We start from the raw sequence: 15,868 nt of genomic DNA on the forward strand, positions 1-15,868 counted from the left end.
AATTCACGTTACAGCAGGAGGAAGAGCAGAGTAAATAAGTGATAAAATAAATAAACATAATAAATACAATAAAACGTACCTATGTATAATGGTGCACACATGTTGTGTTGCATTGCACAAACAATATTGCCTTTATGGTTGTGATTTCACAGAAATTACGTGTTATCCTAAGGGGTTGAAAACGAATATAAAGACAAAAGATAGATAATGATAAATAAATATGACAGTCACACGTAACATAAAAAGATAGAAAAAAATGTATCAAGTCTGTTTTACATATTTTAAATCCTTCTTAAACTGCACAAACTGCTTTTTGGGGTAAAGTAAGAGTAATGCTGTTTTAAGTATCAAGAGTAGACACAATAAGCTTCAGCTTCATGCTACACCTTTTTTCAGTCAAAAAATATGTTCGATTATCTTCCATCTTTTGACAGCTGTATGATAATTTGCTGTTATTGGATTAAAATCTATCTATCTGAATGAACGAAGGCCTTTCCTGATTTAATGACTCGGTTTTCCACCAACACATAAATGGATGCTTTTATTTTGAAAAACAACGACAGGTTTACGGAAGAGACCTCAATTTCCGGAAAGATTTGTGTTTCGCAAGTCGATAAATAATTCACCTTCCTGGTTTTGAAGGCTACCTCGCCAGGTAATTTTTGTTGTCCATTTGAACCCCTTGTCGCGGCAGATGTCGGTCCAGTGTTCTGTCTCTGTGTGTGGACGGTCGGTGTCGTCGTAAAGACTTCCGTCCTGCTGCTTTCAAGTTAATTCACAAAAACTGCCTCCTGCTCGGCTGGTCAGCTCAGCGCTAGCTACAAGGTAACGTTAGCACCGTGATATGTGAGCGGTCCCCGGACCAGCTGACGTGTTAACATCTCCCCTGCTCGCTGTGTTTTCATTCAAAGCCCCTTTTATGAAGGGAAAGAAACCGTCCTGACGTGGTGAAATGCGGGTGAAGTCGTCTGTACGTTGCGGTTGTTTACATGTTGTACTCCGTGTTCCGTCCGACGTTGAGCTAACCATCATCAACATCCGTGAGAGGAGAAAAAAAAAAAAAGAAAAAAAAAAAAAAGCCTTTTTCTTAAATTGTAACTTGGGATCGTTTCTGGAGTCATCTTTGCACCAAAATGTCTTCAGTTCAGAAATGCTGTCTGATCGTTGATTATTTTGGCACCTCTAAGTTGAGCTGCTTCCTTTGTTCTCTTGTTATTGTTCATCGATGAAACCAGAGTTTTAAAATGAGACCCAGATTAAAAAACAACAACCCTTTTAAAATCAGCACGTACATGCATGTTTTGCCAACGGTTTTGAATTTAATCCTCTCTCTGTGGGAGAAAAATGTAGGCCAGTGTATATATATATATATATATATATATATGTATATATATATATATATATATATGCATAGTGCAATTACATGTGAGGCTCTGCACACTATTTATTGCATCTTTCCTTATATGCACATCAAACCAGCTGTGTAGTCTGTATATATATACTGACATTTTTATTTTCCTACAGGCAAAATCTATATTAGAGTGGATTCGATGTCAATAGAATACTGAATAGATTAAATAACCCAGAGACACCGCTTTTTATTTATTTATTTTTAAATGTAGGTTAATTAACATCAGTCCATTTCTTCCTTATTGACAGGAATTTATAGGTTATAGACAGAATACAAAAAAACATTAAACCAACTGACCAGAACAAAAATACTCTGCGTTTTCAGTTACTTTTATCGGATCCCCTTCAGAACCAGGTTTTAGGTGGAAATTTTTTTTTTTTAAAAAAGCTCCACATTACTGGACCTAATTACCAGGTTAGACATAAACGCAAAGAAATACTGCCCTTTCCATCATACACTTTATTTAGTTTATTGAAAATCAATTTGGGTCAATATTTGGACCAAGTGACGGGTTTTCAAGTCAGGAGTTTGTGTTTTTGTGGGCCTGTCACTAATCCTGGTTCTCTACTGTGCGGTACAGCTCAACACACTTCTGGTACCACGTATGTTTCAAATAGAAAACGTAACAGTCTGACCTGTATAAAGATATTGTTTGTTTTGCACGTCTTGCTTGTATTTTTTTCTTTTCTTTACGTATCTTTCAATTACTGTTTTTCCTGTCGCTGTACGTCCGTGTTTGTATCTTCCTGTATGTTTGTTCTCTGCAGTGCAGTCATATTCCATTACTGTGTCGTACACCACCCAGTAAAGTTGACTGTGATTCTGGTTCAACAGGAGGAAATTGAAGTGTACCATCTGAAGCAGAATACAGAGACTGTGAGTGGGTCATCAGGCAGTCTCCCTATGTCAGGCCGAAACGGGTCTGCTAGTGATGCAGACTGTCGGATCTCTGAGGACTGCCATGTCCCAGATGTTGAGCTGATGGAGCTGGGGCCTCTCCTGGAGGAGGGAGGGGGGAGGCAGGCAGCATCTAAAGGCGTCCATCCAGAGGTAGGACCGGTTCAGAGAACGACCAGCAGAAAGCTCTTGTGTCCAAGTGACTTCAGTAACCTCTTGTGATGTGTTTGAAGGGAGCCGGGATGCTGGGTGATGAGGAAGAGGAGGATGACGAGGTGGGAGAGGTCCTGACCTTGCCGCTTCAGGCTCACCACGCCATGGAGAAGATGGAGGAGTTTGTACACAAGGTAATAAAGGCTCTTTGGTGCAGTACACATAAGACTGATAACATTTTTAAGTGAGTAACAAGAAATTAAAGCAGATAAATGCAATAAAGATATTTATTTAGGAACGGTGTCTCCATCACTTCGTTTTTCCATCCAAGACCGATGTATTGTTATCGCGTTTTAACTCTTATATCTATCATACTGCTTTCAAACGCCCGGCATCAGTCAGGCTTAACTTGAAAAGGTACCTATTTGGTTTAGAGCATGAATCTTGATTTAACTATCCACAATGCCTCTTAAAACTTTATACATTACCACTGGCACAGTTATCGAGGTTTAACAAAATCCTCATCTCCTTTTGTCTGATGATAATAATAAAGGAGCTTGAAGTAGAAGTTTATTGAAATAAAGTGAAAAACGCAGCACAACAGCATCAGATTTTTTTTTTTCCTGCATAGATCTTTAGTTTCCCTTCATGAACACACCCTGCTGTGGACTGACCCTCTTTTCAAACCAGTGGATGAACCTGTTTGACATTCATGTGAACAGGTCAGCGCACTAGTTTAGTCCCCTTTAGCTTCACATCCTGGGCTTTAATATAAGCATGATACCGCTCAGCTTCACTGTCAGTTGGTAAAAAGGTTTCGTAGGAATGCTAAAACCATGAAACCAGATACCGGCAGTGATTTGAAGCTCTCAACAATAGATTCTGCTACTCAAGTTGACAGGCCACCAGTTTGTCTTCATTGTCAAACGAGCATAAATATTGCAGCGGCCTCCTTTAAGGAGCAGAAACTCAACACTGTGCTCAGCTCATAAGTGACACAGACGTGGGATTTAATAAGACACTCAAATGTCACCGTATGACGCGAAGGTCGTAAGGAGAGGGTTTTTTTCATTATTAAATTGCCCATTATCAAATAGTTTCCCATAATGCAAGTTAACATTGTTATAGCTTTTTAATGAATAGAAAAGGTGATTCAACTCTGAAACGCCCTTCAGATCGCAGGGAAGAGTTGTCGCCGTGTGAACCGGCCTTTCTCGGCTTCACTCGAACCAGCTGACGGTTTCGTCTGCGACTCGGCTTGTCCAGTCACCGGTGACGCTTTATGTTTTTTCAAGGAGACACCAACTCCTCTGCTCCAGAGAGGACAAATTTGTTAAAACGTGGGAGATCTCTCGTCTCACGTTCACAGCAATAAATCTGCCAAACTTCTTCCGAGTATCCCGTTGAAGCACTCGTGGGCGTTTCCCAAGTCTCCACCCTTTCTTTTATGTTTTTCCCGTTTCATCACTACTAAAAATACAACTGTTGCAAGTGAATCACGAGCACCATCCTCATTCATGTTTTAAGATGCTACAAATTATATCCAGCTGCAAGAAAGTCTTGATAAAATGGAAATGGAAGCGCAGAGAACCGTCGTTGCACCGCCTCGTCACCTTGTTTCAGGTTTCAGACGGGAAAAGTTTCAAAGCATCTCAATGCAAATGTTTGTCACCGTGGCTTTAGGCCTCTGAGAGAAAGTTGTTCTTGTTTTTCAGGTGTGGGAGGGGCGCTGGAGGGTCATCCCTTTTCATGTCCTGCCAGAGTGGCTGAAGGACAACGATTACCTCCTGCATGGACATCGACCTCCGATGCCCTCCTTCCGAGCCTGTTTTGGAAGCATCTTCAGAATTCACACAGAGACAGGAAACATCTGGACTCACCTGTTAGGTGAGCATAAAATAACATTAATTATTTAACAAAGTGGTTCAGCAGCAGATTTGAATTCTGTTAACAATCACACATTTTTAACTGAATCTTTCTGTATATTTTTAGTCTGTTGGCTTTTTACTCAAACTGCCTTGTTTCATGCAGGACTTGGACAAAGAAATGTGACTCTGTTTTGTCTCCCTCAGGCTTGATCTTATTCATCTGCCTGGGCACGCTAACCATGCTGCGGCCCAACATGTATTTTATGGCCCCTCTGCAAGAGAAAGTTGTGTTTGGGATGTTCTTCCTGGGAGCTGTGCTCTGCCTCAGCTTCTCCTGGCTGTTTCATACTGTCTACTGCCACTCTGAGAAGGTGTCCCGCACGTTCTCCAAGTAAGACTTCACACGTCCTACGATGATTGTCACCTATTTTACTTTGTCATGTCATAAAGAAATCACTTGGAACTGTTTTTTTCTCAGTTCACGCCTCTTCTAGTTGGCAGATTTGTAATTTTAGTCTCCCATAAATGGCTTCATACTGGACATGCTGCTCCAGCTCGCCGTCGAGAGTTCAGTGCATTTAATGGGGGATAAAACCACAATTATAATTCAGGGAAATATTAAGAATTGTTTCTCTTAACTTTTTAATTGCCTCACAAAAAAAAAAAGTGATTTCTGTTTTGACGTGTTAAAGCTGCAGTAATTTAAAAAAAAAAAAAACACCAAAAATGAATGGCTAGTTTCGTCCACTAAATCGCAGCGTGGATGGTTTGAACCCAACCGCTGCTGTCCGTATGCCAAATGTCCTTGAGTAAGAAATCGGACCTGAAATTGCTCCCGCAGAGCCTGTCAGCAGTTTGCGTTGAACTGCCACCATTTTTGTGCAAGTGTCGGGGAATGTGAGGCACTTCGACTAATCTGTGGTTAAAGCTGCAAGATAAGTGCATTTCCTCCGCCAGCCTGTTGTAGCGTCGCTTCATTTCTGGTTTAATCCTCATCTTATTGCATGACTAACAACACTAAATGGAAAATGCATCGTGTTTCCGGTATGTTATTGTGTGCAGGGAGAGTATGTCGTGTTTTTTTTACAGAGAAATCTTTCATCCAAACACCCAACGGTTGTCTCTGTGTCACCGTCTCTCTGCAGGCTTGACTACTCGGGCATTGCCCTCCTAATCATGGGCTCCTTCGTGCCCTGGCTGTACTACTCCTTCTATTGCTCCCCTCAGCCTCGACTTATCTACCTCACCATTGTATGTGTCCTCGGCATTGCCGCCATCATCGTCGCCCAGTGGGACCGGTTCTCCACACCTCGTCACAGACCTACAAGAGCAGGTGTGAAGCTTTTCGACGCACGGTTTCCTCTGAAATCTCCTGCAGCTGTTTGCTTCTATGTCGTAATCGCAGTTTTATCACGAGTGTCACGTGTTGATGTTCTTGCAGTGCAGAGGAAACAGTACATGCTGTGGTTAGGAATGACTGCTGACTTTTGTTGAAACATCTGAAATGATTTCACAATAACTGCTGATGAAGACCCTTTCAGAATAAAAGTAACACCCGTCCGTGCTTCTCTTAGGCGTGTTCATGGGTCTCGGACTCAGCGGCATTGTCCCCACAATGCACTTCACCATCGAGGAGGGCTTCGTTAAGGCCACCACAGTCGGACAGATGGGTTGGTTCTACCTGATGGGTGCCATGTACATCACTGGTGCTGGTCTGTATGCAGCCAGGATCCCTGAGCGCTATTTTCCGGGCAAGTGTGACATCTGGGTGAGTTTCGTAATTACTTTTGATACAGAAAGGTGGCAGGTTTCACAACATTTAGGAAGCAAAGTGTCCCCGTCCTGACCAAAAAATATGAAGTAAATAATGTACTTCATTCACTGTTATGGAGGAGGAAAATCTATCTTGAAAAGATACCTGATTCTAAGAAATTTGTTTACACAAAAGCTGAGTTTCAATACCACTATCTTTTTTTTCCCATTTCACACTTTTAAAGTGTTAAAATATATTTTTAATTCCGTTTAAAAAAAAAAAAAAAAAAAGCTCTCAAGGGTTCTTTATATGTTAAATAGTGTGTAAATACAACCAGGAAGAACTTAAAATAGATCAAATACTAGAGATACATTGGTATCAGCGAATAAGTTGCCTGTTATGAAAACTTTTTGCAAAGAAAAAAATTGCTGGGGATGATTTAGAAATGTTTCTGTTTCTATTTATTCAATTCAATTCAATTTTATTTATTTAGCGCCAAATCACAACACAGGTTATTTCATGGCACTTAACACATTAAAGTCCTTACAGCAAGACTACAATATTATACAGAGAAACCCAACAATACAACAATTCCCACATAAGCTAGGAGGGAAAAGACTCTTTAAGGGAGAAAAACCTCCAACAGAGGGAAGGAAAAACTCCCGACAGAACCAGGCTCAGAGGTGGGCGGCCATCTGCCTCGACCGGTTGGGGTGAGAGGAGAGCAGAGAGAGAAAAGGACAGCATAGAGATAGAAGAGAAGAACTGTTGGTGGAGACGACAAGCACAGATCAGAGACATGCAGCTCCATGACGGGACATCTGGAAAAGAAAGAACAGAAACTACGCGAGCGAAGGAACTGAAAGGAGACAACAGATAATAAGAAGAAACTATGGGAGAGAAAAAGATGGTGAGGTTTGAGTCAGTTAAAGAGTAGGAGGAAAGAAAAGAAGCTCAGCATGTAACGATGTCCTCCAGCAGCCTCGGCCTATAACAGCATAACTAAGGGTTGGTTCAGGTCTACCTGAGCCAGCCCTAACTATAGGCTTTATCAAAAAGGAACGTTTTGAGTCTAATCTTAAAGCTAGAAGGGTTTCTGCCCCTCGAACACAAACTGGGAGCTGGTTGGTTCCACAGGGGAGGAGCCTGAAAACTGAAGCTCCGCCTCCCATTCTACTTCTGGAAACTCTAGGACCCACAAGCAGACCAGCGTACTGAGAGAGAAGTGTTCTGCTAGGATTATATGGTTCTATAAGATCTTTAAGATATGATGGAGCCTGGTCATGTAGGGCTTTGTAAGTCATCAAGAGAATTTTAAATTCCATTCTTGATTTCACAGGAAGCCAGTGAAGAGAAGCTAAAACTGGAGAAATATGATCTCTCTTGTTAAATCCCGTCAGTACTCTTGCTGCAGCATTTTGGATCAGCTGCAGGTTTTTAATGAGTAATTTGGACATCCTAACAACAAGGAATTACAATAATCTAGTCTAGAAGTAACAAATGCATTTATAGTTGTTTATTCAGTAATTATCACATTACCTGTCACTGTTTCACTGCTCTGGTGTCATTTTGGAGAACAGTTTATGGTTTAACTGTAAAATGTCCTCCCTCTGTTGAATATCTTTGTCATCAGTGTTTGATAACCACATTTCAGCCAATGATTCAATATTGGATTTTTTTTATTTTTTAAATTTCCTTAATATCGGCATCAAGTACTGCAGACGAGAGCTCAAACGTCTGATGCACGTAGAAGTCCGGAGTCTCAGTTTACAGCTCGTTATATGTGGATACTTCACGATGTATTGAACAGTCAGGAAATGAGAGGCTGAGTCAGCAGTTTCACGCTCAGCTGTAGCCTTCGAATGTACTTTTCTTTGTTTGATCGAACACGGGATGTTACTAATACACACAGGTCTGTCTTTCGCCCGTTTTAGTTTCATTCTCACCAGATTTTTCACGTTCTGGTTGTGGCCGCGGCGTTCATCCATTTCTACGGAGTTTCCAACCTGCAGGAGTTCCGCTATGGCCTCGAGGGAGGATGCACAGACGACTCGCTGCTCTGAGAGGCCCGACTGTGACTTACTTTTCTTTATAGCCCCACAAACACACACACACACACACAAACACACACACAAACACACAAAATGCTGCTGGAATTCAATTTAGTCACTTATTGCTCCATCTGATTTGCTACCATCTTGTTTGGGTTTATTGTGGTCTTTCTGCTTTGGCTCTTTTTTTGCTCCAATAAAGTAGCATTAAATAGCCAATGTATTCTGGAGGGAACAGGCACTACTTGTTACTACAATTATTATGAAGCTCAAAGTCGGTGTTTTTTTTTTTTTTTCCAACTAAGATAAAAGTGGGACTTTTACCAAAATTGCGTATTCTTGAAACTGATAGTCTGCTGTTAGAAGCTCGCTCGTCCCCCGACCTTTTTCTTCATCGTCTGTTACTGTTGCACAAAGCATACAGGGAGTATTTTTTTTGTGCTGTAGCAGAAGGCACATACTGTAAATCATCCCCTCCCCCAGTTTCCACGCAGGTTAGAGGATGAATGTGCTGTCCACCAGGAGTTTGGTGTAGAGCAGTCCACGACCATTTAGGTGCTTGACAACTCACAGTACACACCTATTTGTATTAGGAGGATGAACATAAACACATGCGAGTGTGTGGATGTCATCAGATATGTGTTTTCTTTTTCTTTCTTTAAATTGTTCTGAAACTGATTGTTCATATGTCCGTTAAGACGCTGAGTACCACCCACATAAACCCATTCAGCAATAAACTTTGAGCTGTACTCCGATCTGAAAGCCCAAAATCTTCTATTCTGAGATTGTTTTTAAGGTGACGTGCTGTAACATCTGTCCAGGAATACAGATGAAAGAGAAAAAAAAAACACGTAGTAACGCTGGCACATTTAGAGGAATGTTTAATAAACCAATCAATACAAATATCCCTTTCCAACTAAATGTATGGCCTTGGGTCCATAAATATAATCTATGTGCTGTAATCACAAAGATAATCAGACTTTCATGGGATGTCTTTTAAATTTTATTTTGAAGTTTAAATTTTTTTTTAATTGACAAAAAAAAAATCCCAAACAAATCATTTTCTAATTGTTTAATGGCACAGTGAAGCTGTAAAAGTGTGAAACTGATGTGGAGTAAGGCATCAGCGTATTTAAGGTTAGACTGAGATAAGAACTTACCCGTCATCCTCTTATCAGTCAGACGACACGTCACTGGTTCATTTCCAGAGTAATTTAGTTCCTGGGCTACGCACAATGTACAGATCTGGATGGGTTCAATTATGTCCGCTAGAGATTTTTTTTTTTTCTTTTGTGCTAGATTTTCAGATGCAATGAGAGGTGTAAATATCCAAAGCACCTTGTGTGTACTATTAGATTCAAAACTTTAAATCACCATATGAGGTTTAAATTGTGTTCTGTATGATTGATATAAACTTTTAGTATTCCTGTGCCTTAGGCCAACGGAAATGTTTTTAAATAAAACGGCCTATTTTAACAGTCAAGGGAGCATCAAGGATTTCAACGTGTTAACTTTTCTTGTTTTCCTGGCCATATATACATATATATAAATATATACAATCCAATCATTATTGAATTTACATTTCCATTGATAGGTTGTATGAACTGCTGTTAAGACTCCTTTTTCTAGATGAACTTCTTCAAGCTTTATTACGAAGACTAAAACGATGTGTATTCTTGACTTTGTGTTATGTCCTGTGTAGAAAGTGATAAATCATACATTTCACTGAAATGTAAACCTAAATATTTATTAATGGTAATCTTGGAAAATTATTGGAATAAATTTTTTTCCACACGTACAAATATGGTATCGTGTTTTTCTCCGAAGCATGTTCGAAGGTTCAGGTGATTTAAAAACAGCTGGAGAGAGTAATATTCACCCGGCGGAGTCAGCAGATTTCTCACAAACATGCGACCTTGACGTTTGATGCATCAGCAGTCAGCAACTGTAAAGAAAACTGCATTCATGGCTTTCTCCTCATAAATTGTTTATCACCATGGAAATAAATGTTCTCTCTTTAAAACAGGAGTGGCAGAAAGATATGTGTTCACACTGTTAAATGCTCTCACTGTTAAATGCTCTCACTGTATGTTCTCTTGATAAAATAAACGGAAACATAAATTGATTGTATCAAATAGCCAGATTGCTGCAAGTATAAATCAGATTTAATTAGAAAGCACTCAAATTGCATGCGTCCGTCAAGTTTGAACAAACCAAATGTGTTCTGATTTCCACATTTTTGGCTTTATGCCGGTGAAGCCGACTCATGACCTCGATTTACTGAGTGCGATCAATGTTTTGTTCAACACTATACATAGTAAGTCTTTTCATTCAGATTTAAAAGGCCTTATTGGCACTAAAGTTGCCATTTAAATGTTGCCAAACTACAAAATTATTGTTTGTTCAAATATATAAATGAATAATAACAGTATTTTTTATTTATTTATATTATCATTCAAAGCTACTGCTTCTATACATATAGAAAGGAAACATTGTACTTTATACGCCCACATTTATTTGACTGCTATATTTATATCAACATGGTGCTACAATATCATTTAGTAATTATAATTCATTAACAGAATATACCAGTGACAGGGGCCATTTTGCATAAGATTCCCATTTGCTTTTACATTTTTAAGGACATTTTTCTGGCTGTACATTTACTTTGGTAAATATGCAAAATTTTACTTTTTTATATATATATTGGTTTTGCTCTTGTTTATTTAAAATATCTGAATACTTGTGCTTCTATTTCTTAAACCAAACGGACACGTCACACTTTGGATAAAGTCAAAGATTACTAATTAATCCTAAAACTTAAAAAAAAAAAAAAAAAAAAAAAATAATAATCTACATTTCTTTTCAAAATATCTTTACCTTGAAGTGGCCAAGGGAGCCCGTTTAACAAAGAGGAACCAAATCTGAGCAACGTGTTTCAGAACGGGACCATTTACCGGCTGGTACACGTCACGACCAGCTATGTGCTAGCCTAGCCCAGTTAAATTGTCTGTTTTAAGGTTTTACGGTCGTATTTAGTATTTTTTTTTTTTACTTCAACCTTCAGGTATGTGCTATTTGGTCTAATGAAAATAAGTATAACTACTCGTTATATATATGTAATGTAGGTATTTGTTGAATTTAGTGTTAGCATAGATGGTAGCATAGATGCCAGAGGCGGGGCTACCCATGCGACTGTATTCTGTCATGACAATTAATATCCTTCTTATTATCTTTTACTACAAATATACCGGGTGGTGGTCGAGCAATACTTCTAATATGTACGCTGTGCATAATTAAAAAAAAAAAAAAAAAAAAAATTAATTGACACTGACTTCCGCACTACAAAGGCTGAACACTCGTACTTCCGGTCCAACCTTTCTCTTCTCACCGAGACAGCTCGCTGAGAGACAGACAGAGAGAGACAGACAGAGAGAGGCCCTGTCCCGAGCCTCTTTGTTTCGGTGTGTCCGGGCTCGAGATGGACGACAGCCGGGAGTCCGGAGAGCGCGCGGACCGACCCGACCTGGTTTCTGACGACGGAAGAAACACCAAGTCCGTGTTGTGTCAGCGCTGCGGCTCCAAGGTGTTGTGTCCGGGGATGGCTCTGTTCGCGGAGAGGGAGGTAGGACGGCCCACGTCCACCTGGAGGGACAATACATGTGGTTTTATAAAGCTGCGACATGCAAAACAAAATGACACAGGATGATAAGAGCAGGGGTAACAGTATATCATATATATACAGTATATATATATATATATATATATATATATATATACTGTATATATATGATATACATATATATATAAGTACTCATCTGAGGTGGTTTTACTTTACTATTTTTTTATTCAATTCCATTTTATTTATATAACACCAAATCACAACACAGGTTATTTCATGGCACGTAACACATTAAAGTCCTTACAGCAGAACTTTACAGCATCACACAGTTGGTGGTGATGGGAGAGCAGAGAGAGAAAAGGACAGCATAGAGATCCAAAAACATGAGCTGTTGGTGCAGAGACACGCAGCTCCACGGATATCTGAAACCACGCGAGCGATGGGAACTAAATGGAGAGGCGACAGACAACGAGCAGAAACTATGGGAGAGAAAAAGCATGAAGTTAATGAGGTGTGATGGTGAGATACGAGTGTTTGTAGAGAGGGAAGAAGATCAGCGCATCACGAGGTCCCTCGGCAGCCTCGGCCTACGACGGCATCGCTGCAGGATGGTTCGGGTTCACCTGAGCACCGACAGCTTTATCCGAAAGGAAAGGTTTGAGTCTTAAAGCTTGAGAAGGTTTCTGCCCCTTGAACACAAACTGGGACCCTGAAAACTGAAGCTCCGCCTCCAGTTCTTTAGAACTCACATCTTTCAAGACTATATCTACTTCTACTCTACAATTTAGAGGGAAGTGTTGTATTGCTTGCCTCTAAATTGACTTGACAGCAAGAAAATAATCTCCAACTCTTCTCATAATCAATTGTTCTTTTTAATAATTTTTTAACTGAAAAAAATCCCCTGATTTAAGCTCCTTAAATCTGAATGTTTTTGGTTGTGGACAGCTGGACAAAACAATACCTTTTTTTGAGGCTCCAGCTAATCGATTAATTGAGGAAAATAATCACCAGATTAATTAATGATGATAAATAAATGTTCCTTCTTGTTTTGTTTTTTTTCATGATAGAGAAATAGATCTGTTGACCTGTGAAATCAGGCCTTTGGCGAATACTCGTTCACAAGTTCCACGTTTTGCCTCCCACCAGCTGTTCCTGCCGTCCATGCGGAAAAAGAGCGGCCTCGGCGCCGCGGACGGCTCGGCGGACGGCGACACTCTGACCGCCCACTGGGTCGTGGACGACATGTACACTTTTGAGAACGTGGGCTTCACCAACGACGTGGGGAGGATCAAGTATCTCATCTGTGCAGACTGCGAGATCGGGCCGATCGGCTGGCACTGTTTGGACGACAAGAAAAGTTTCTACGTCGCTCTGGAAAGGGTAAATCATGAATAGTATCCAGGCGTGTGTGAGGCCACAAGAACTTAAAAAAAAATAAATGTGGCTGTGCCGAGTTCACGCCAACTTAATCCATCACACACACGCACACACGTTTACAGATACGGTTATGTGTTTATAGTGACAGGGTTGTGTCAGGTTCATTCTCATCGTTCACACTAACAACAGTACGACTATGTTCAAATAAAAATGTTTTTTCCGAAGCTGATGTTGAATGCCGTCCCTGCAGTTTTCTCCTCGATGAAATTATCGAAGTTTCGTCATATTAGTGTTTTCAACCCCTGAAAAAAATCAAGGCAAATCAAATATTACTGTGTTTTGAATGCAGTCTTAGCTCATGTTGTTGTTTTTTATGTTTTTTTTTCATAAAACAGTTGAGCAATTAAACCATCAGATTTATCAATGCACGGTAACTCAAGATTTTTTTTTATTAGTGGTCAGATTTACAGTCAAACGTTGACTAATTTCACCTTCTCAGATTTGAAGCTTTGCTGCTGTTCTTTGGATTTTGGACTTCTGGTTGAATAAAAACCAGCAATATTAGAAAATGAAGCCCTGAAAATAAATACAAAAAAAAAACCACTGTTAGGAAGAATCATCTGTGTGGGATAGAGGTGAACCAACTCTTAGAAACCTCAGTGTTCAATACTTTAAGGTGCAGGTTCCGTTTTCACCACTAGAAGCCCTCATTGCTCAACACAGACTTCCTTTATTTCCTGGCTGCCAGCGAATTTCCTTTATGATGTGGTCCTTTGTTGTTAGTCTGTGTTCTGTGCACCTGTCAGCGAAAGGCTCCACCACATCACAGCAGCGAGCTGAATACTCTTGTGTGGTGGTGGTGGTGGTCGACCTGTTTGAGGTTTCATTTGAAATGTCTTCTCTTTTTTTTTAAAGAATAAAAATAATGATGGATGCAGTGTTGGGTCAAGAATACTGTGAAGATTGGCATTAGAAATATGCGTGGACTTTAAGCAGTTGTGCAAAATTTTCATGCTTTAAAAAAAAAACATTTACAAAAATGAAAGGGTCAAAGCTGTATATACATTACTGTCTGTTTGGAAAGTTATGTATTGTTGTGGAAGAAGTATTCAGATCCTCAAACGTAAAAATACTCCATAACAAGTCAAATGTAGTATTAGCAGTAGGTTTGGTCTTTCTGACTAATTATTAAATCCTATATGATATCATTAGACTATTTATACTGAAGCGTCTGTGTAAGCAGCATATTACTGTTGTTGCTGCTGCAGGTGTATCTATATACAGTACTTGTGTAAATGTGTTCGTAGGATCATATCCAGGATGATGACAGAAAAACCAACTAATCCCTGTATACATAGGATTCAAGCTTGTCACCTTTAAACCTGCTCAGCTCATTTTTTTCCCCTCTTAAGACCAAGAGACAGCTACCATGTAGAAAGTCCTCTCAGTTTACTGTCCAACGGGAAGTTCAAATGAAACAGAGAACAGGAAAATTCAAATCAGGTCTCACAGTGAAACAAAAGACGCAGTCCGTCATATTTTTAGCAGCAGTTAACCGGAGAAGTCATGTCCACTTCATTTACAACACGTGTATCTGTTGGAAAAATTACTCAGAGGCTTGGTTCAAAATCAAAAATATCGGACATTTATTCTTGCAAGAAGGAGCAAATACATGCACCCTCAAAGAGAGGTGTCCAGCAATGCTCCCAGATCTCCTCCGTAGGGCAGCTTTTATACAGTGTGACAAACAGTTGACAGTCACCCCCATTCCCTTTGTATCTGCTTTCGTATGGTGATACAGAGTTGGTTGTAGGTCACAAGATAAGGACACAGTGGACTCGTCAATTAGATGCAGAAAGCAAAACAAAAAGGAATCACTTGCAAATAAGAGAAAACCGAAGAGACTTTCCAGAGCCACGATGCAAACGAGGAAGAGACAAATCTTTTTTTCCCATCAGTATCCAAAATGTCACAGGTCCATCTGGCCCAAATCCCATAATTTGGATGTGGGATTACATCAGTGCCATAATCTTAATTTTTTTTTTTTTTTTTTGTAGAATGACAAAACTGGTGCTTGGTGAAAAAAATAATAATCAAAAAGTGGTTTAAGATTAAGTGATTGATAAAACAATGTCAGACTTAAGACATACACTATCAACCAGTAGATACTAGAGGATTTAAACAGTCTACAACAGCAAGTAGAGCTGAACTGATGAGACAATTAATCACAAACTATTTTGATGACTGTTTTGTGTCATTTTTGAAATAAAAAAAAATGTTAGAAATTTCTGTTTTCAGCTTCTTACCATTGTTCTGGCCATTTTTTGTAAAAATATTTAAACATTTCATCGATTAATTGAAAAATTTATAACAGATTAATCAGCAAAACAAATGTGCCACAAAGTCCTGTATATTTCAGCATTTTTGGCACATGTATATATATACATATATATATATATACATATCTATATTATTTAAATTTTGCATTGTTATAAGGGCTATACTATAAGCACGAGGAGTTCAGGAGTTAGTGTTGAACAAACGTTTATTATAAAAACATAAACAGCTGAACCATCAACACGTGACGAGCCTCCACCAATCAACGAGTTCCTCTAGACCATTTAAAAACGAAGTGCCGGTCAGCGCGCAAAGATCTGGTGGATGTGTTCGAATCGGAAGCGCCGAGGTACCGACTGGTACGTCTATTCTCTCGCCGCAGCCGGGCGGAGTCAGGAA

General features: G+C 39.6%; 2 protein-coding genes across 4 annotated transcripts; both read left to right on the plus strand.

Annotated features, from left to right (window-relative positions):
• The first annotated feature begins 566 nt into the window (after positions 1 to 566).
• On the plus strand, positions 567 to 9,935 carry adipor1a (adiponectin receptor 1a). Of its 2 annotated transcripts, none has more exons than XM_069156182.1 (8): positions 567 to 655; positions 2,246 to 2,461; positions 2,542 to 2,655; positions 4,177 to 4,348; positions 4,534 to 4,720; positions 5,475 to 5,662; positions 5,904 to 6,097; positions 8,017 to 9,935. In XM_069156182.1, exons 2-8 carry the CDS (start codon positions 2,315 to 2,317, stop codon positions 8,143 to 8,145), a joined length of 1,131 nt encoding a protein of 376 aa, XP_069012283.1. In that variant the 5' UTR covers positions 567 to 655; positions 2,246 to 2,314; the 3' UTR covers positions 8,146 to 9,935. The 2 variants fall into 2 exon arrangements, with proteins under 2 accessions (XP_069012283.1, XP_069012273.1); XM_069156172.1 differs by having other exon boundaries at positions 582 to 825.
• A 1,151-nt stretch (positions 9,936 to 11,086) lies between these two features.
• Positions 11,087 to 14,070, plus strand: rabif (RAB interacting factor). Of its 2 annotated transcripts, XM_069156195.1 has the most exons (3): positions 11,087 to 11,200; positions 11,533 to 11,758; positions 12,902 to 14,070. In XM_069156195.1, the coding sequence occupies exons 2-3, from the start codon at positions 11,615 to 11,617 to the stop codon at positions 13,148 to 13,150; spliced, it is 393 nt and encodes a 130-aa protein (XP_069012296.1). In that variant the 5' UTR covers positions 11,087 to 11,200; positions 11,533 to 11,614; the 3' UTR covers positions 13,151 to 14,070. The 2 variants fall into 2 exon arrangements, with proteins under 2 accessions (XP_069012296.1, XP_069012304.1); XM_069156203.1 differs by lacking the exon at positions 11,087 to 11,200 and having other exon boundaries at positions 11,497 to 11,758.
• The last annotated feature ends 1,798 nt before the right edge of the window (positions 14,071 to 15,868 follow it).

The sequence above is a fragment of the Embiotoca jacksoni genome, unplaced genomic scaffold (genome assembly GCF_022577435.1).
Source record: "Embiotoca jacksoni isolate LCO1_2020_lvr unplaced genomic scaffold, fEmbJac1.0.p SCAF_1, whole genome shotgun sequence".
Classification (NCBI taxonomy): domain Eukaryota; kingdom Metazoa; phylum Chordata; class Actinopteri; family Embiotocidae; genus Embiotoca; species Embiotoca jacksoni.

Excerpts from the sequence above, each read along its gene's own strand:
- adipor1a (XM_069156182.1), top strand. The coding sequence starts at position 2,315 with ATGTCAGGCCGAAACGGGTCTGCTAGTGATGCAGACTGTCGGATCTCT. Across the intron at positions 4,721-5,474 it reads GTGTCCCGCACGTTCTCCAA|GCTTGACTACTCGGGCATTG; the intron begins GTAAGACTTCAC and ends GTCTCTCTGCAG. Across the intron at positions 5,663-5,903 it reads TCACAGACCTACAAGAGCAG|GCGTGTTCATGGGTCTCGGA; the intron begins GTGTGAAGCTTT and ends TGCTTCTCTTAG.
- rabif (XM_069156195.1), top strand. The coding sequence starts at position 11,615 with ATGGACGACAGCCGGGAGTCCGGAGAGCGCGCGGACCGACCCGACCTG. Across the intron at positions 11,759-12,901 it reads CTCTGTTCGCGGAGAGGGAG|CTGTTCCTGCCGTCCATGCG; the intron begins GTAGGACGGCCC and ends GCCTCCCACCAG.